This window comes from Neoarius graeffei, chromosome 9, assembly GCF_027579695.1.
Source record: "Neoarius graeffei isolate fNeoGra1 chromosome 9, fNeoGra1.pri, whole genome shotgun sequence".
In the NCBI taxonomy this organism is placed as follows: Eukaryota; Metazoa; Chordata; class Actinopteri; order Siluriformes; family Ariidae; genus Neoarius; species Neoarius graeffei.
Genome location: NC_083577.1, coordinates 72,240,063 through 72,260,115, shown reverse-complemented (window position 1 = coordinate 72,260,115; position 20,053 = coordinate 72,240,063). Strand labels below are relative to the sequence as shown.

General features: G+C 43.2%; 1 protein-coding gene across 1 annotated transcript in view; it reads right to left on the bottom strand.

Moving 5' to 3' along the window:
• Nucleotides 1-20,053, bottom strand: part of lrp2a (low density lipoprotein receptor-related protein 2a) — a 211,697-nt gene that overhangs the window by 167,411 nt on the left and 24,233 nt on the right. Inside the window, exons 13-19 of the mRNA XM_060930575.1 lie at nt 18,443-18,649; nt 14,106-14,308; nt 13,744-13,884; nt 11,060-11,263; nt 2,055-2,247; nt 1,244-1,369; nt 818-948 (exon numbers count right to left, since the gene is read on the bottom strand). Of these exons, the coding sequence (XP_060786558.1) occupies nt 818-948; nt 1,244-1,369; nt 2,055-2,247; nt 11,060-11,263; nt 13,744-13,884; nt 14,106-14,308; nt 18,443-18,649 (1,205 nt within the window). The remainder of the gene's footprint in view (nt 1-817; nt 949-1,243; nt 1,370-2,054; nt 2,248-11,059; nt 11,264-13,743; nt 13,885-14,105; nt 14,309-18,442; nt 18,650-20,053) is intronic.

Below are 20,053 nucleotides of genomic sequence, written 5' to 3'. Positions count from 1 at the left end.
GAGCTGCTCCGTACCTCTCCGAGCTTTGCGCGACCTCCCAGTCAGTCAGACGCAGTCAGACGCGCTGTCACTCCTGTTAGCAATGTAGCTAGGCTCAGTATGGCCAATGGTATTTTTTGGGGCTGTAGTTAGATGCGACCAAACTCTTCCGCGTTTTTCCTGTTTACATAGGTTTATATGACCAGTGACATGAAACAAGTTCAGTTACACAAATTGAAACGTAGCGATTTTCTATGCTATGGAAAGTCCGCACTATAATGACAGGCGTACTAACACCTTCTGCGCACTTCGGCAGCGCATTGATATCTGAGCTCCGTATCAATGCGCTGTCGAAGCGTGCAGAAGGTGTTAGTACGCCTGTCATTATAGTGCGGACTTTCCATAGCATAGAAAATCGCTACGTTTCAATTTGTGTAACTGAACTTGTTTCATATCACTGATCATATAAACCTATGTAAACAGGAAAAACGCGGAAGAGTTTGGTCGCATCTAACTACAGCCCCAAAAAATACCATTGGCCATACTGAGCCTAGCTACATTGCTAACAGGAGTGACAGCGCGTCTGACTGACTGGGAGGTCGCGCAAAGCTCGGAGAGGTACGGAGCAGCTCGTCTCAATTCAGATAAGAGCATATTTCATTATGGAAGTACGGTGGACTGTTCCTTTAATAATGTGAGATGGGAGTGAATGCCAAGTTCCTTGTAGGTCCTGGAACGTTAATTTAAAAAACACACACACAAAGTATAACTACATAAAATATAGATATGTATAACTATAACTTATTTCAGTATTATGATTATAACTATGATGACCCACCTCCGTAAATAGTAAGTCCAAATGGATGAGATATCTGTGTAATCCGATCCAGTGACAATCTGTTCTGCCCATCAAAAGTACTGTGCTCAATCTTATCAAAGAAAGCATCGACCCAATACAAACGCATGGAGCTGCGGAGTAAAAATAGAACGGAGAGAGGGAATAAGAACAGATTGAGAGACAGCTTTCAAATAAAGTTCGGATAAGTAGGATTAGGGCAGCTCATGTTTCTGGGGAGATTAGCTTGCTTTTAGTTTAGTTAACATTAAAAGTACAACCCACCACATAGTAAACATTTAAAGCTTTAAAAGGCAGTGAAGACAAATATTTATGAATAAAACAGAAATAGGTTGGGTTGTGGTCTTACTGCCATGCTTGGCAATGGTTTAGTCCTCAAGTCATTAGGTATTAGGATGTTTGGCTTACCTCCAGTCAATGGCGAGGCCATTAGGCCAGCCCAGTGTGGTGTTAACGATTGGCTGGGCATGAGACCCATCGCACCAGGCCCTCATAATTTTCGCCGGACGGTACCAATCAGTCCAGAAAATAAAGCTGGTAAAAACACACAGGCTTAAATCACAGTTTGAATCATCTACCCTCTCTCAGCAGCAATCTGCCTGTAAAAAAACCTCTCGCCTAGATTTTTATATTTAAACTTAAAGGTATAGACAGTTTATTCAAGAACTCTGTAGGGTCATCCCTCTTGAGCCAAGTTCTTAAAAGGCACCACAATACCAGCCTTCATGCAGCACTAATCTAGTCTCCTGGGCCCAGAGGACTTATGACTTTGAAGCTATTGGAAATGTCCCACTAGCAGTGCATAAAGACTCCCTTTATCTGCTCTGGGTTCAAAGTAGGAACAGTGTGTGAATGGGTGAGCAACTCCTGCATTATGGTAGGTGTGACTGGATAAAAGTGGCCAGCTTGCTAATGCTTTTTCATGGTCTTAAGGAAACAGAGACCTGAGGTGAAAGTGAGGCCCCGTGAGCCTTGTTCCAGGCTTGGTCCTGCTCAATGACTCGTGTTTTCACTTGACGTTACAAACCTGACTGTGATTTCTCACCCAAGCTTACAATCCTGTTTTTAATCAAGGACATTTCTGAGAGCACGTCTTTACATCAATATTAAAACTGTAATAACACTGCAAACACAATTAATAAAGTTAAATTTATTCATAAAATGACATAGCCACGCAGACACTCAGTATAACCTGTTAGCTAAACTCATTTTAACTCACCCGACTATTGGATGCACCACTATAGATCTGGGGTTGTTCAGGTTGCGGATGATGGCTCTCCTGGATTTGTCTGCTACTTTCATAACTGATATACTCCGATAGCGTGGGTCTGTCCAGTACAGGTTCTTTGATATCCAGTCATAAGCCAGATCCTCTACACCCTCTACCCGATTGGCTGCGAGTACCTCCCTCTCTGTTGGGATAAAAAAAAAAGGACAAGATGTACACAACAATGAAATATCTCATTCATCTCATCTCATTATCTCTAGCCGCTTTATCCTTCTACAGGGTCGCAGGCAAGCTGGAGCCTATCCCAGCTGACTACGGGCGAAAGGCGGGGTACACCCTGGACAAGTCGCCAGGTCATCACAGGGCTGACACATAGACACAGACAACCATTCACACTCACATTCACACCTACGGTCAATTTAGAGTCACCAGTTAACCTAACCTGCATGTCTTTGGACTGTGGGGGAAACCGGAGCACCCGGAGGAAACCCACGCGGACACGGGGAGAACATGCAAACTCCACACAGAAAGGCCCTCGCCGGCCCCGGGGCTCGAACCCAGGACCTTCTTGCTGTGAGGCGACAGCGCTAACCACTACACCACCGTGCCGCCACAATGAAATATCTTAAACTCAACAACTTTATATATGTTCAGTATTAACAAAGCAAACACTATAATTAAATGGCCTGAGGTATAAATTCTTCACCTCATCTAAATCATAAAAAGATTATAAGAATAAAATATACAAAATAATGGGCGGCACGGTGGTGTAGTGGTTAGCGCTGTCGCCTCACAGCAAGAAGGTCCGGGTTCGAGCCCCATGGCCGGCGAGGGCCTTTCTGTGCGGAGTTTGCATGTTCTCCCCGTGTCCGTGTGGGTTTCCTCCGGGTGCTCCGGTTTCCCCCACAGTCCAAAGACATGCAGGTTAGGTTAACTGGTGACTCTAAATTGACCGTAGGTGTGAATGTGAGTGTGAATGGTTGTCTGTGTCTATGTGTCAGCCCTGTGATGACCTGGCGACTTGTCCAGGGTGTACCCCGCCTTTCGCCCGTAGTCAGCTGGGATAGGCTCCAGCTTGCCTGCGACCCTGTAGAAAAGGATAAAGCAGCTAGAGATAATGAGATGCGATGAAATATACAAAATAAATAAGAAGACTTAAATTAAAAACGGGCACAAATACAATCCTGGTAAAGATTAAAACGTTCTTTAATGTCCTTAAAGCAAGCCCATATTAGATTAGATACTGTAATTAGTAGAATCTTTTAAGATTACAACATCACAGTATGTCCAATAATGTTTATAATAATGTTAACTGAGTGAGTGATCACACCTTGTTGTGTATAGACAAAGGCTCAGAGACAGCAGATATTACTGGGTTTCAGTCGTGTGACTTTTCTTAGCGGTTTTACCGGAAGTGAAATAGCTGGTGGTCTAAACGGCTGCCATAGTGTAAACAACTAGCAATAACTTATCAGAGTTCGCTCGTAATCTAGAAGCCACTGCTGGCTTTAGATATATTCAGAAGATCGCTATGTGCAATGGAATCGACCCCGACAGTCTGGGAAAGAAGGATTTGTCATACGATCTCGAAAACTACCCTTCAGTCGAGTTCCCCGACATCTCAAACTATCTGGTGTTGCAGACATACTTCTACACCGCAAAACAGATGAAAGTGTGGAAGAGTATGGAGGCTTACAACTGTTTTGCATGTGGCTGGGTAAAGGACCTCGCTATCAAGTCGCTGCTGAATGAATCCTGGATTGTTTTTGCCCGTGTAAGTGCGTTTTTTTTTAAGCTTTTCGTTCGCGTCTTTACAACGAAGCGCTGCAAGTTGAAGTGTAAACAAACAACAGTCCGCTTGATTCTCACTTGTGTTGGCTCTTATCTCTCAGGTAAATCATTCACAAAGATCATCAGAAACCCCTTTAAAGACCTGGATCTTAGTTAAACAAGACGGAGAAGTGATCACGGCGCATTGTAACTGTACGGCTGGGGAAGAATTTTGTCGCGACCTTCATGCATACGGACTTTGTGAGGAGGAAACAAAGAAACAGCTGGGGACTTTAGCGCTTTGTGACTAAAAAAAGTACTGTAAAATAATGACACATAGCAAGAAAAGTCCTTGGAAAACACTAAGGACATAGCTGAGAGGGAAATACAAACCTTTCACCAAGTGATCACTGCAAACTCGAGCGTGCTTCGACTCGGCTCCCTTCGATTTCAGTGAGAGGTTCAAAAGCCACCTTTCTCGACGTCTTTTTGTGAAATCCTGTGTTCGTTCACCCTTTTTTATTAGTTCACGGGGAACCCTGAAGAAACTTTTTATCAGTTTCACGGTTTGATCGATTCAAACAACCTAAAACAACGCAAGCGTAAGATATTTCTCATGCGAGCAATGCACCTTCTCCGTACAAACACTTTGTCAGCTGAGCTTTGGTAGACCACCAGCTAAAGTTTTGAATAACTAATGAGGCGGCTGTGACGTCACGTGAAACCCAGCAATAGCTAAGCCAGTAGTGGTTCTAGCTTGTATGGTGCCTTCAAGAAAATAAGAACTTAAAATAAGATCCTATGGGATCCCAGCCCTGATGCACCACTCGAGTCTCAACCAGATTCCCAGTAAAACTTTTTGGCAAGCTTTCGAAAAATTGTGCATCTCCTATTAGTATCTGTAATTCTATCTGCTTGGATCACATTATATTTTTAATCGAAATAATGTATTTATATTAAGTTACGCCCTAGTGTGCCCTTTGTTTGTCCATTATCCATGTAAAATCTTACATGTAATATGATCGCAGTCCTTCACTGTGTTCCCTGAACCCTCTCTCTTTTCCCTACTTATCTGAATTTGGATTCCTGGATTAAACATGTCTGCCTGTTCTGTGACTGTGTGGACTGTAACCATGGTTATGACAAAGAAGACTTAGCCCTTACTGTGCACCTGATGCTGTTAAACTGCCTGCTGTCAAAATCTGATTCAAGTTCAAGTTTACCGTCATTTAAAAATGCATTTAAAAAATACTATGTACAGTAAAAATGCAATGAAATGCACTTTGCCCTGGCTCGGTCAGGCCATAAAATCTATAAAATAATACCATTCATAAGACAACCTAAGAAATAAATAAATTAATAAATAAATAAATTAAATTAATTAAAATAAGACAACCTAAAACCCATCGCATCCATTATCCATAACCGTTTATCCTGTTCAGGGCCGTGGGCAAGCTGAAGCCTATCCCAGCTGACTGTGGGTGAGAGGCGGGGTACACCCTGGACAAGTCGCCAGATCAGCGCAGGGCTGACACATAGAGACAAACAACCATTCACACTCACATTCACACCTACGGTCAATTTAGAGTCACCAGTTAACCTAACCTGCATGTCTTTGGACTGTGGGGGAAACCGGAGCACCCGGAGGAAACCCACGCAGACATGGGGAGAACATGCAAACTCCACACAGAAAGGCCCCCGTCGGCTACTGACCTCGAACCCAGGACCTTCTTGCTGTGAGGCGACAGTGCTAACCACTGCCGCCAAAGATAATGGTATTAAATAAAAATTTCACATTGTATGGGTATCTTTAAACCGCGAGTTGGCCTAGTGGTTAGCGTGCCCACCTCTCGATCGGGAGATCGGGAGTTCTACTCATGGTCGGCTCATACCAAGGACCATCATAAAAATGGTGCCGTCTGGCAAGGCATGCTGCAATACAGATGCGAGTGGGGAGTCAAACTCTCGAAGTTACCAGAGGACTAGCCCCCCACTGTAACCCTAGCTATGTAATAGGCGAGAGGGCTACGGAGATCGGTGCCGCCCTATGCGCCACTTGGCATGGGAAGGACTTTGATTTTTGATGGGGTATCTTTTGACCTTAAAAAAGCATAGAAAAATTGGCTATGTTAAACTCTAAACACAAAATCTTTTATGAAGAAGGAAAAGTCAGTAACGGAATTATGTCAGAAAACACTGAACTTTCATCTCATCTCATTATCTCTAGCCACTTTATCCTGTTCTACAGGGTCGCAGGCAAGCTGGAGCCTATCCCAGCTGACTACGGGCGAAAGGCGGGGTACACCCTGGACAAGTCGCCAGGTCATCACAGGGCTGACACATAGACACAGACAACCATTCACACTCACACCTACGGTCAATTTAGAGTCACCAGTTAACCTAACCTGCATGTCTTTGGACTGTGGGGGAAACCGGAGCACCCGGAGGAAACCCACGCGGACACGGGGAGAACATGCAAACTCCGCACAGAAAGGCCCTCGCCGGCCACGGGGCTCGAACCCGGACCTTCTTGCTGTGAGGCGACAGCACTAACCACTACGCCACCGTGCCGCCCTCAGTTTTTACATATTATCATAAATTTAATGCAGTAATGATTTTTAAAAAGTGTGACTAAATGCAGGACTTTAAAAAAAAAAATGCAACACCGTGTATAAAGTACACGGCAGAAAGAAGGAGCTCAGGTGTTTTTGAATTTAGTGCAACATGGCAAAGTTGTCATGTTGGTGCAAGAAACCAAACTTCAATCCCAAAACATGTCTGTGAAGATTCTCAGTCATCCAGGTCAGAGTAAACTGGAAACCAGTTGCTCTTTTTTACCACCCACAGTTTTCAATCCCAAAAGCCTGCTTGAAGACAAAAACTATGACTACCAAGCAATATTAAACCCATGCAAGATTCCACTTAGATATGTATTCATTAAGGTCCTAAAAGGGGTTATACGTATTCTCATAAAGTAAACCAACTTTACTGAGGCACAACAAGCACATTCATCACACATAACGCTATCATTGCATTATATTATTTCTGCTCTATTTCATTTTGTGCATAATTTCACCTGTCAATTCCCTACTTTTTAATAATCACAAACAATATAAATAATCTACTGGCTGACCCAAAGGGAAACCTATCGACTATCGACTTGGCAAACACACACTGCGAAGCTGACTTTATGTTAGGACTGTTAATGTTATAGTCATGTTGTCTGTTGTTGCCCAAATGAGGATGGGTTCCCTTTTGAGTCTGGTTCCTCTTGAGGTTTCTTCCTCATGTCGTCTGAAGGAGCTTTTCCATGCCACCGTCGCCACAGGCTTGCTCATTGGGGATAGATTAGGGATAAAATTAGCTCATATTTTAAGTCGTTCAAATTCTGTAAAGCTGCTTTGCGACAATGTTTATTGTTAAAAGCGCTGTACAAATAAACTTGGCTTGACTTGACTGCGTTTTACTGCTACGCTTGTTAATGTTGTATAAAATTCCTCTCCCAGGTTTCCCCTCACCTTGCACTCACTTTCACTGTAGCTTGTCCCGTCACTCATTACCAGTCACAACACTTTTCACACTACAGGATTTGGACTCCCTGACACATCGAGATATTTAGCCTGCGGGATATTTTTCAGGCATGTGCGATGCGCATTCACCAAGCCTCTGTGAACGGTTCACGTATAGCAATCGAGTGCCGATTTGCCATCACTGAGCGAACCCTGGTTTGCCTCTGGTCTGGGGCGTTCCTTGGTGATCTCCCAAAACTGCCAAGAAGAAGAAGCCTTTATTTGTCACATGTACACTCAAGCACAGACTTAAACACGCAGTGAAATTTAACCTCTCCATTTAACCCATCTGAAGCAGTGAACACACATACACACACAAGTGAGCAACGAGCACACACCCATACCCAGAGCAGTGGGCAGCTAGCCCGGGCAGTAGTTGTGGGTTAGGTGCCTTGCTCAAGGGCACTTCAGCCCAACCTCAGGCCATGGCTGCCCCATGCCAACCTAACCACGTCTTTGAACTGTGGGGGAAACCGGAGCACCCGGAGGAAACCCACACAGACACAGGGAGAACATGCAAACTCCACACAGGAAGGCCTCCATCAACTACTGGGCTCGAACCCAGAACCTTCTTGCTGTGAGGCAACAGTGCTGGGCAGGTCCTTCAATGCCATTGCCCCCAAACTCTGGAATTCTCTTCCTCGATCTCTCCATGACTGCTCTTTTTTTCTACTTTCAAATCTCAATTGAAGACTTATTTTTTCCATGAACAGTTCTCTTCCTCTCTTACTGCTTAGTCTTTTTTTATCCCTCCTGTTAAGCAACCTTGAGATTGTGAAAGGTACTATCCATCCATCCACCCATCCATTATCTGTAGCCGCTTTATCCTGTCCTACAGGGTCACAGGCAAGCTGGAGCCTATCCCAGCTGACTATGGGCAAGAGGCGGGGTACACCCTGGACAAGTCGCCAGGTCATCGCAGGGCTGACACATAGACACAAACAACCATTCACACTCACATTCATACCGATGGTCAATTTAGAGTCACCAGTTAACCTAACCTACATGTCTTTGGACTGTGGGGGAAACGGGAGCACCCGGAGGAAACCCACACGGACACAAGGAGAACATGCAAGCTCCACACAGAAAGGCCCCTGTCAGCCACTGAGCTCGAACCCAGGACCTTCTTGCTGTGAGGCGACAGTGCTAACCACTACTAGCCTGGGCCCGCCCATCCTAAGTGTGACGCAACACGAGGGCCTGTTGCGAGCTTAGTCTGGCAAGGCAAGCTATCTACAGCTCTTCCAAGCTCCCGAAAAATCGGGAGCCAATCAACTTTGAGCATCTCCAAAGGCCCTGGGTAGAGGCGTGTTCAAAGCACTGACGTAGTAGAACTGCGACCGGAAGCCATAGATTGTTTACAGAATCTATGCCGGAAGCGCTTCATTCACTAGAAACATTACGAACATGGAGCAAGTTCTCATTGAAAACGGAGCAAAGAGCAGCCCTGGAGGTATTTATTGAAAGGAAGGACGTTTTCGCCTTGCTCCCGACCGGCTTCGGTAAGAGTTTAATCTACCAGTTAGCCCCGTCGCGTCACATACGTCAGAGGAAAGAGTGATGTGATTGGTTTAAGCTTCGTCACAGCCTTTTCTGGCTTCGACCAGTAGCAAACTGAGGCATTTCAGGGAGGCGGGTCAACCACGCGCTTTGGGAAACGGTTGGGCTTAATATTTTTGCCAGACCAAATGCTCGCAGAGCTTTGAAGTCGCGTTAGCCAGACTAAACCACGACACCTCTGTGCTGGCCCATGAAATGCGCTATAGAAATTTAACTTATTATTATTATTATTATATACAACAAATTTTCCACACAGAAACAATATTTTTCTGATAACATCGATTTTTCTAACACCATTCTCTCTTGCTTTGAATCCTCCCTCAACATCACTGGAACTGCTCTCTCCTGGCCGAAGTCTTATCTCACGTACCGGCAACAGTTCATCAACATCAACAACTGCACTTCCCCCTATGCTTCTCTGTCACAAGGTGTCCCCCAGGGTTCGGTGCTTGGTCGCCTCCTGTTCATCCTTTACATGCTTCCCCTTGGTCATATCATACGCCACCACGGATTAAATTTCCATTGCTATGCCGATGACGTCCAGTTCTACATCTCCACCAAATCCATCACCGCTTCTACCCACTTCACTCTGACCAGGTGCATCACCGAAATCAAGTCATGGATGCAAGCTAACTTCTTCAAACTCAACTGCGATAAAAGAGACATGCTCATCATTGGCTCCAAATTACTCACACACACAAAAAAAAACCACTTATAACTTCTCTCTCACTACTGACAACTCCATCCTGTCCGCCTTCTCTGCACATCTGGAATCTTGGAGTCACTTTTGACAGCAACCTCACCTTTGAATGCCATGTTAATCTAACCACTAGAACAACCTTTTTCCATGTAAAAAACATAGCATGTCTCCGTCCTTCACTTTCCTTCCCTGCTGCCGAAACTTTGATCCACACTTTCATCACATCCCGGCTGGACTACTGCAACAGCATCCTCTATGGTACATCAACCAAAGTCCTCAATAAACTCCAATATATTCATAATTCTGCTGCACACCTACTCACTCACTCCCACACCTGTGATCACATCACCCCTGACCTCAAAAAACTCTACTGGCTGCCTGTAACACAACAGATTCAGTTCAAAATTCTTCAATTCAAAATTAGTACCATCGCCTCACAGCAAGAAGGTTCTGGGTTCGAGCCCAGCGTCTGATGGGGGGGCCTTTCTGTGCGGCGTTTGCATGTTCTCCCCGTGTCTGCGTGGGTTTCCTCTGGGTGCTCCAGTTTCCCCCACAGTTCAAAGACATGTGGTTAGATTAACACGGGGCAGCCTTGGGCTGAGGTTGGGCTTAAGTGCCCTTGAGCAAGGGCACCTAACCCACAACTGCTGCTCAAACGCTGTAGCATAGCTGCCCACTGCTCTGGGTATGTGTGTGTGTGCTCACTGCTCACTTGGATGTGCATGTATGTGTTCACTGCTTCAGATGGGTTAAATGGAGAGGTTAAATTTCCCTGTGTGCTTAAGTCTGTGCTTGAGTGTACATGTGACAAATAAAGGCTTCTTGGCTTGGCACCTTCACCTACAAAGCTCTCCATAAGCAGGCTTCCTCCTATCTCACCGACCTGCTCCACCCACATACTCCCTCCCGCACTCTCCGTTTTCCCGATGCTAAACTCCTATCCATACCTCTCAGGACTAAACACCGGACTTAGGGTGACAGAGCTTTTTTCCATTGCTGCCCTTTCCCTCTGGAACTCCCTCCGTAAACACATCCATGACTGCACCAACCTGGGGTGGGTTTCTTAAAAGCTTCTTAACGCTAAGAGCATCTTAACTGGAAGAGAGAGCATTCATTGTGCTGCTCGCTCTACCATTTAACAATGATCTTTGTGCTGCGATGCTTTTGGGAAACTCAGGCCTGTCCAGTTTCAAATCATCTTTCAAAACTCACCTCTTCAGAACTGTATACAATCTATAATACAATTTGGACTTATGTTTTATATGTTGTTATGTATCTGTTTTAACCTGCCTTAACCTTGTTTTTACCTTGTAAAGCATCTTTGAGTATTCAGAAAAGCGCTCTATAAGTAAAATGTATGATGATGATTATTTTGAACCAGCCCTCGGTTGTCTTACCAGTCCCATCTACTCTCTGCTTGAAAATAATGTCCTTGGCAGTGTCAGAGAAAAAAATCGAATTGTCCTCTGCACTGAAGTCCACTCCAACGAAGAAAGATGGCGTGCCAGTGACAGGAAGGATGATGTCCTCCTGATACGAGAGGTTAAATGGGATCCCTCTTACTGCCAGCTGACTGGAGAACAGCAAGAACTTCCTCACAGCTGCAACATAAAGCACAGAGCAATGCGTTTTTGACCTAAAAGGTACTAGAATCTGTAAAAGGTACTAGACTGCTTCACCTGAAATGAATGCCAGCTCTCTGAATGCAATAATCTAACCATTGAGCACCAACACGATTATGATTTTTTTGGGGGTTTTTTGTCACTGGAAATACCATAGCACATGGCATGATTTTATATATCAGGGGTATTCAATTAAAAGTCACTGAGGTCCAGTTATTACATTTTGTCCAAGTAGAAGGTCTGAACCGAAGTCCAGCTTGTGTCTTATAGCCTTCCCCTATGTCCACATTTTCATATGGTTTCAACAATATTTATTGCTAATTTCCAATGCAGGAAATGAACTGAGTGCACAACTATCTCATCTCATCTCATCTCATCTCATCTCATCTCATCTCATTATCTCTAGCCGCTTTATTCTTCTACAGGGTCGCAGGCAAGCTGGACCCTATCTCAGCTGACTACGGGCGAAAGGCGGGGTACACCCTGGACAAGTCGCCAGGTCATCACAGGGCTGACACACAGACACAGACAACCATTCACACCTACGGTCAATTTAGAGTCACCAGTTAACCTAACCTGCATGTCTTTGGACTGTGGGGGAAACCGGAGCAAACCCACGCGGACACGGGGAGAACATGCAAACTCCACACAGAAAGGCCCTCGCCGGCCACGGGGCTCAAACCCGGACCTTCTTGCTGTGAGGCGATAGCGCTAACCACTACACCACCGTGCCGCCCACAACTATCTCTTTTACCATAAATAAAAGTAGTCCCAGGAAAATAAATTCAAGGCTTTTCTCATCTCATTATCTCTAGCCGCTTTATCCTATTCTACAGGGTCGCAGGCAAGCTGGAGCCTATCTCAGCTGACTACGGGCGAAAGGCGGGGTACACCCTGGACAAGTCGCCAGGTCATCACAGGGCTGACACATAGACACAGACAACCATTCACACTCACATTCACACCTACGGTCAATTTAGAGTCACCAGTTAACCTAACCTGCATGTCTTTGGACTGTGGGGGAAACCGGAGCACCCGGAGGAAACCCACGCGGACACGGGGAGAACATGCAAACTCCACACAGAAAGGCCCTCGCCGGCCACGGGGCTCGAACCCGGACCTTCTTGCTGTGAGGCGACAGCGCTAACCACTACACCACTGTGCCGCCCACAACTATCTCTTTTACCATAAATAAAAGTAGTCCCAGGAAAATAAATTCAAGGCTTTTATTTCAAATTAAAGAAAACAGAAACCTCAGAATAAAATAAATAAAAAAGTGCAAACAGAGTGGAATAACTCCTTTTTCTCTTAAATTAAAGCGGTCCAACCTGAAGAATTGAAGGCCTACACTTAAAGTAAAAAAGTAAACTCAGAAAACGTTAACTAAAAAGTGCAAACAGAGCGTTGACTTCACATTTCCTGTTCTTTGTTCTTAAAATAAGGAGGTCCCAGCCTAAAAAAATGAGGGCCTACTTTTCAAGAAAAAAAAAGTCTACATTTTCAGAAAACAAGTGGCTTTTTTTGGGGGGGGGGGATGCAAACAGAACATTTTTCTTTGAACTTTTCTCTTTTAATTCTTCTTTTACTCTTCCTAATGAGAAAAACGGGCATGTGGCTGACCTGCCAGTAATTTAAATCTTGGTTGGAGTGCCATTCTCATGCAGATATGTAGATGTTCATTGTTGAGCCTAGAACGGTACTTGGTTTTGACAATGTTCATAGTGGAAAAAGCTGACTCACAGCTGTAAGTTGATCCAAACATAGTCAAGGTGTGCAGTGCTCCTTTGATTAGACCAGGGAACACACTCCAATGTGTTTACGTTGCCCCAAAATCCACGCTACTTTTAAGGACCATTCGTTTGCACGTTGCTGGGCTGTAAGTGTATGTGTGATGAGTCGGGTAGACCTGTCATACTGTTCTTGCAGTTGGGTTATTTTGCGTGCCCTCAGCTCGGACTTCAGGGGATAACTTTGCTCAAAAGAGCTGTGCTTTGTTTCGTAGTGGCACTTCACGTTGCCGCTTTTAATTAATGCCACGTTTTCCTTGTCTACTTTCCGCCGCCTTTTAGAGCAAGCCATGTTGTCTCTGTCGGTTGTCTCTGAACTTAACTCTCTTCCTCTCTGCTTGCTGCTGTACTGTGGCGTGCTGGGTAAACTAACGATTTTATTGGCTCAACTGAGTGAAGCTATTGTCGTATTAACTGGAGTAGCAGCGCCCGCTGTCAATAGCCACAACCGTCCAAAATAATGCGCCATGAAAATGACTTAATCTCGTGAATTTACCACTGGTCAAGGGTCCGGACAGAACCATCACTGGGTCCGGATCCGGACCGAGGTCCGCCATTTGGTGATGCCTGTTATATATGATAAAGCCATATACAGTAATGCATGCTCGAATTAAAACATTAAAGTTCAGAAACACAGGGAAAGGCGGTAAACCATTCTTCACACTCTCTTACCGACACATCTCTTGCCGTCAGGGTGAAGGTCATAGCCCATGCGGCAGCGGCAGCGATATCCCAGACCGTCGTTATCGGTCCTGTGACTCAGCACACAGATCTGCTCACAGCCCCCTCGGTCCACCCCGCATGGGTTATTTACTGTCGGGAATATACAAATCAAACATCACAAACATAACGCAAAGAATTTCTCTAGCACAAGTGTTGAATTTGAAGTTGTTTTTAAAGACATTTGTGTGTATAAATCCTAACATTAAAGCACCTAAACCAGCACAGCTTTTGGATACAATTAATAAAAAAAGAGCAACCATTAAGTGTAGCAACTTAATATTATATCTGTGACACAATAACAATTGGCTTACTATAGGGCTGCCTGAAGGGATGTACCACAGCCACACCATATGGCGTATGAGCAGTTGAGTAGAGCACTTGTGGGTTGTTTTCAACGAATTTGTTGGCTTTCATGATGGCCATCTTGGTCCAATCAGTGAAATACACAATGTGTTCAAACAGACTTATGCCAAAAGGGTGAGGGATCAATGAGCCTCCATGCACCACCGTTTTCCTACAAAGTAATTACATAATGACTTATTCTACTTCATTCATTAACCATGTTTTAAGTACCAAAGACAATCATGATCGGCAAGTGATGGATACTTTATTATGTCCCTTATAGCTTTACTATTACTAACATATCAGTTTATATACAACGGGTTCCAAAAGTCTTAGAGCACATTGAAAAGCTGGGATTTTTTTTTTAATTAAAAATTGCAAATAAACAGAAAGTTTTAGAATTTTAAAACAGTTAAAACAAAGAAAGCAAATGTTCCTTATTTTGAATACTTAATATTCAAGATTCTGCACTATTTCTAGGTCCCTATTTACACGTAAGCAAATTTGTGGCCATGTTATGCAACTGCTTTGTACAAAAGGTCAGACCTTCCACACGCCTAATCTCTTCTTTTGAAGCATGTGTTGAGAAAGAGTCTACTTTTCACTCCAGTTGTTGTCAATAATATAATTTGCAATGAAAATCGTTGTATAAAAATAGAAAAGAATGCAAAATAGGAACATTTTCACTCATGGTTTTAGACCTTTGGACCACACTGTAGGCTACGTTAGTAATAGTTAAGACTAGCGCATAAGTCATCAACTAGAGGACAGCAGTCTAGGTGCAGACCAAGCTAAGTATTTCAGTGGACTGTACAGATCAGTCAAAAAAATAAAAGTAAAAAACTTTAGCAGCACAAATCAAAAAGGTAGTTCAGTAAGGCTGGCCCCACACTTGAGGTTAATTCTTCTTCCCACTCCTTTTTCGAACAATGTGCGGTGTATTGTAATGTATTAGCTCTTTATATTATTTTATTTATTCTTTTTTTGTCACTTTTTTTCATTTTCTTTCTTTTGTATGTATAAATAGTTACATACATTTTTATACATGTTCGAAATAAATAAATTCATTCATTCATTCATTCATTCATTCAATTGGGCCGATTTTTGGTCTGATTTGCCCCTTCAGATAATCACAGGGGCATTCCCGATTCGAGGCTGGTCGTAAGTGATTACCTGCCCAAATAATCTTGTAGTGTGAGGGATTTACAGACATAATCTTAAGGGTCACCGACTGGATCGGAGCCTCCCTGATTTAGAATCGTAAATATCAAACATGTTTGACATTTACGACTAAACATTGTGTAGTGTGAAAAGAGCAGTGATGGAATATTGAGCAGACAGCATGCTGACCATTAAAAATTACGACATTTCTAACAAATCACAAATTTCACTCTCCCCTCCTCCCGTGTACACAACACCATGAGCTTGTAGCAGGAGCTTGCACTAGCTCACCTCCAGCTCACGCTGCAAAATGTGCAAGTGAGGGTTACCATACAGTGGTCCCACTGAGGAGAGAGGCTGATCAGAGCGTTTCAAACTCTGAACTTTTCAGAGCAAGTTACTGTGAGATCTCAAGCCTCCAGAATCGCCACTCTGAAATCGTTCAGTATAATCGCCAAGTGTGTGTTCCTAAGTCTTGATTGAATCATCTGGTGTGGGGGTTCTTGCAAATAAAATATTAAAAATTGGTTAAATCTGTCATTATGTCTGTGGTCACCCATGTTTTTTAAGTGCTGAAAATCCTCTAGTGTGTACCAGACCAGAATCGCCACTATGAAATCGTTCAGTACAATCGCCAAGTGTGTGTTCCTGAGTCTTGATTGAATCATCTGGTGTGGGGGTTCTTGCAAATAAAATATTAAAAATTGCTGGCGATTTCAGCTTTTCGACCAGAATAGTATGGTCAACACAGTCAAAAGCTTTTGCAAAGCTTTTGACTGTGTTGACCATACTATCCTGGTCGAAAAGTTGAAATGGTACGGTATCGATGGGTGTCTGCTAGAATGGTTTCGAGATTATCTTGGGGGAAGAACACAAAGAGTGGTAATTGACGGCGCGGTCTCTAAGCCTCTGCCCGTGACCTCCGGTGTGCCTCAGGGCAGCCTGGTCGGTCCTGTGCTTTTCACTATTTTTATCAACGATCTTCCCAAGGTCGTGGATAAAGAAACTGGAGTCGCTCTATATGCAGACGACACAAAACTTTTTCGCACTATCCTGACATCCGAAGACAGCGAGCAATTACAGCGCGATCTAGCCAATGCCGAGGGGTGGAGTTGTGAATCGAACATGCAGTATAATGCCAACAAGTGCAAAATATTGACCATCACGCGGAAAAAAACTCCAATCATTCACGACTACCACCTGGGCAGCACGTGCCTTCAACGAGTTGACGAAGAAAAAGACCTGTGCGTGGTTATTTCAAGTAATTTAAAATGGGATTCGCACGTCTGCTCAATAGTCAACAAGGCTAACCGGATGCTTGGCTTTCTAAAAAGATCCTGTCCCTTGCTGACGGAAATTCAAGTGAGAAGGACTTTATATTTGTCGCTCGTCAAGTCACAGCTCTGTTACGCGTCTGAAGTATGGTCCCCTGCTAGTGTCAACCTTAGAAGACTGTTAGACAGAGTCCAACGACGTGCAACGCGCTGGATACTACAACAGCGTATTGGGGATGCTACTTACTCAGACAGACTCAGAAGCCTGCACTTGTTTCCTCTGACTTATGATAGGGAGATTAGAGACTTAGTCTTTGTATATAAATGCATTAATGGCCAAATAGATTTGAACATAAACCTCTACCGTACGTGTCTTTTGTAACTCATGACCGGTCTAGGGCCCAAAACCCGAAATTAATTTTAAAACCTACTCACTGCAGAACTTCAAATTATCAGGCCTCATTCTTCAATAGGATTGTTAAACCATGGAACTATGTATGTAAATATTTTTCCCCAGATAAATTCCGTAGCCTCCCTGTTTTCAAATCATCCCTGTTAGAGCTGTACTTTGAATTACTGACCTCCACCTATAATACGGACTTTTCATGTACTTGGTCTGTGTACCGTGACTGTGGTTGCCACAAATCATTCATTCATTATCTCTAGCCGCTTTATCCTTCTACAGGGTCGCAGGCAAGCTGGAGCCTATCCCAGCTGACTACGGGTGAAAGGCGGGGTACACCCTGGACAAGTCGCCAGGTCATCACAGGGCTGACACATAGACACAGACAACCATTCACACTCACATTCACACCTACGGTCAATTTAGAGTCACCAGTTAACCTAACCTGCATGTCTTTGGACTGTGGGGGAAAACGGAGCACCCGGAGGAAACCCACGCGGACACGGGGAGAACATGCAAACTCCACACAGAAAGGCCCTCGCCGGCCCCGGGGCTCGAACCCAGGACCTTCTTGCTGTGAGGCGACAGCGCTAACCACTACACCACTGTGCCGCCCTGCCACAAATCAATTTAGTCTAATTTTAATTGTATGATTTTTCTCTTTTATAACTTCGGGGAAACGTCTTGCATGGGTCGCCCGTTCACGTTCTCCCCTTTGGGCTGACTTACTTTATTATGTTTATTTATTTTTTAAAAATGTTTTATTTCTTTTTTTATGCTTATTTTGTAACAGTCCAATAAAGTTGGTAAAATAAAAAAAAAATAAAAAAATTTAAAAAAGACCTAACTCTAGTTGTTTTTTTGTTTTTTAACACGAATAATCGCTGCCTCTATAGCAGATCCTCCATTTCATATAATTTTATTTCCCTTAGCCTCTCAGGTTAATGAAGTGAAGACATGGCCTGGTAAAAACTGTTAACAAAAAGGAATGTTCAAATATGAACTGGACAGAGAATCATGCTTCGCTTTAAGTTTTGAAAGGTAAATACTGTCACCATTCAGTCATGTGACTTGCTTATTCTGGCTTGTGAAATCAAGGAATTAAACAATCATGATGTCAAAAGTCTAATAACTACAGTTACTATCAAATCCTTAGGTAATCGCTGGTAGTTAAATATTCAATAAAAACAATAATCTTATGACATAACAGTAAAACCATGGCAATGTTATGACCTATAGTGTTATGAAATCACAAAATCATGGCAGCATCATGTTTCAGAGGTTAGTTGCTATAAAGTACCAGAGTATTTTGCAAAACCAGAGTACATTTTTGTGAATTTTCATAAGGGTATATTCTTCCCAAAGATTAGAGCTCTTCATCACTGCATATTGATTTAATGGCATTCATGCCAATAATTGCATGTGAGATATGACTACATGAGAACCCTTTTTTTTTTTTTTTGCATACCTGTGCAGCCCATCATAAGTGGTAGTTTCTAGGTAGTCATAGCGACTGTCCACCCAGTACACCCTCTTGGCATCAATGTCCAGTGTGATTCCAGCAGGCCAGCCTAGCTTGGACCTGATGATACCATAGCGATTGGTGCCATCCATATAGGCTCTCTCCAGACCAGGTTCTCCATTCAGAGTGTCCCAGTCAGAGAAGAAAAGATATCTAAACCACAATATAAGGAACATAGTTTTAGGATTATCTTTTATTTCCGTTTAGGATATAATATGGTTACAAGAGTTAATCAAAACCTCAACTATATATAGTACTTGCAGTATAGCTTTAAAAAAAAATGAACATGTGCCATGGCATTTGATGTAGATCTGGAAAAGAAAAAAAAATCTGATTATGTAACAGAACTGAACTACAACTAGCCAGGCTTTATTTTTTACTTGTCAAAGAGTCTATTTTCCCTATTAAGTTTAAAAAACATAATTCCTTAAATAAAATCACTTAGCACTTTGTTCAGAAAGAAACATCTGTCGCTTGCTAATTTCGCTCGATTTGTCCTACCTTTATTCCATATTAAGTTTCAGTGAATCTCTTTTCTAATTACTCCCAGCTAATCCTTTACTGTATTATATATAAATATCTATCCTGCTTTAATTACTTTGCCCTGCTTAAGAAAGAAGATAATAGTTTCAGTGACGAATGCCCTTATAAGCTGATCTGAGGTCAGTTTTGTGGTTTAATTTACAAATACTAAGGTTTGAATTTTGTACTATCTGGACCCAAATAATTAAGAAAAGAAAAGAAGAAGAAGCTTATTGTAAAAAAAAAAAATTGTGGCATCTGTTCTTTTCCTTGTTTCATTTACAACCCCGATTCCAAAAAAGTTGGGACAAAGTACAAATTGTAAATAAAAACGGAATGCACTGATGTGGAAGTTTGAAAATTCCATATTTTATTCAGAATAGAACATAGATGACATATCAAATGTTTAAACTGAGAAAATGTATCATTTAAAGAGAAAAATTAGGTGATTTTAAATTTCATGACAACAACACATCTCAAAAAAGTTGGGACAAGGCCATGTTTACCACTGTGAGACATCCCCTTTTCTCTTTACAACAGTCTGTAAACGTCTGGGGACTGAGGAGACAAGTTGCTCAAGTTTAGGGATAGGAATGTTAACCCATTCTTGTCTAATGTAGGATTCTAGTTGCTCAACTGTCTTAGGTCTTTTTTGTCGTATCTTCCGTTTTATGATGCGCCAAATGTTTTCTATGGGTGAAAGATCTGGACTGCAGGCTGGCCAGTTCAGTACCCGGACCCTTCTTCTACGCAGCCATGATGCTGTAATTGATGCAGTATGTGGTTTAGCATTGTCATGTTGGAAAATGCAAGGTCTTCCCTGAAAGAGACGTCGTCTGGATGGGAGCATATGTTGCTCTAGAACCTGGATATACCTTTCAGCATTGATGGTGTCTTTCCAGATGTGTAAGCTGCCCATGCCACACACACTAATGCAACCCCATACCATCAGAGATGCAGGCTTCTGAGCTGAGCGCTGATAACAACTTGGGTCGTCCTTCTCCTCTTTAGTCCGAATGACACGGCGTCCCTGAT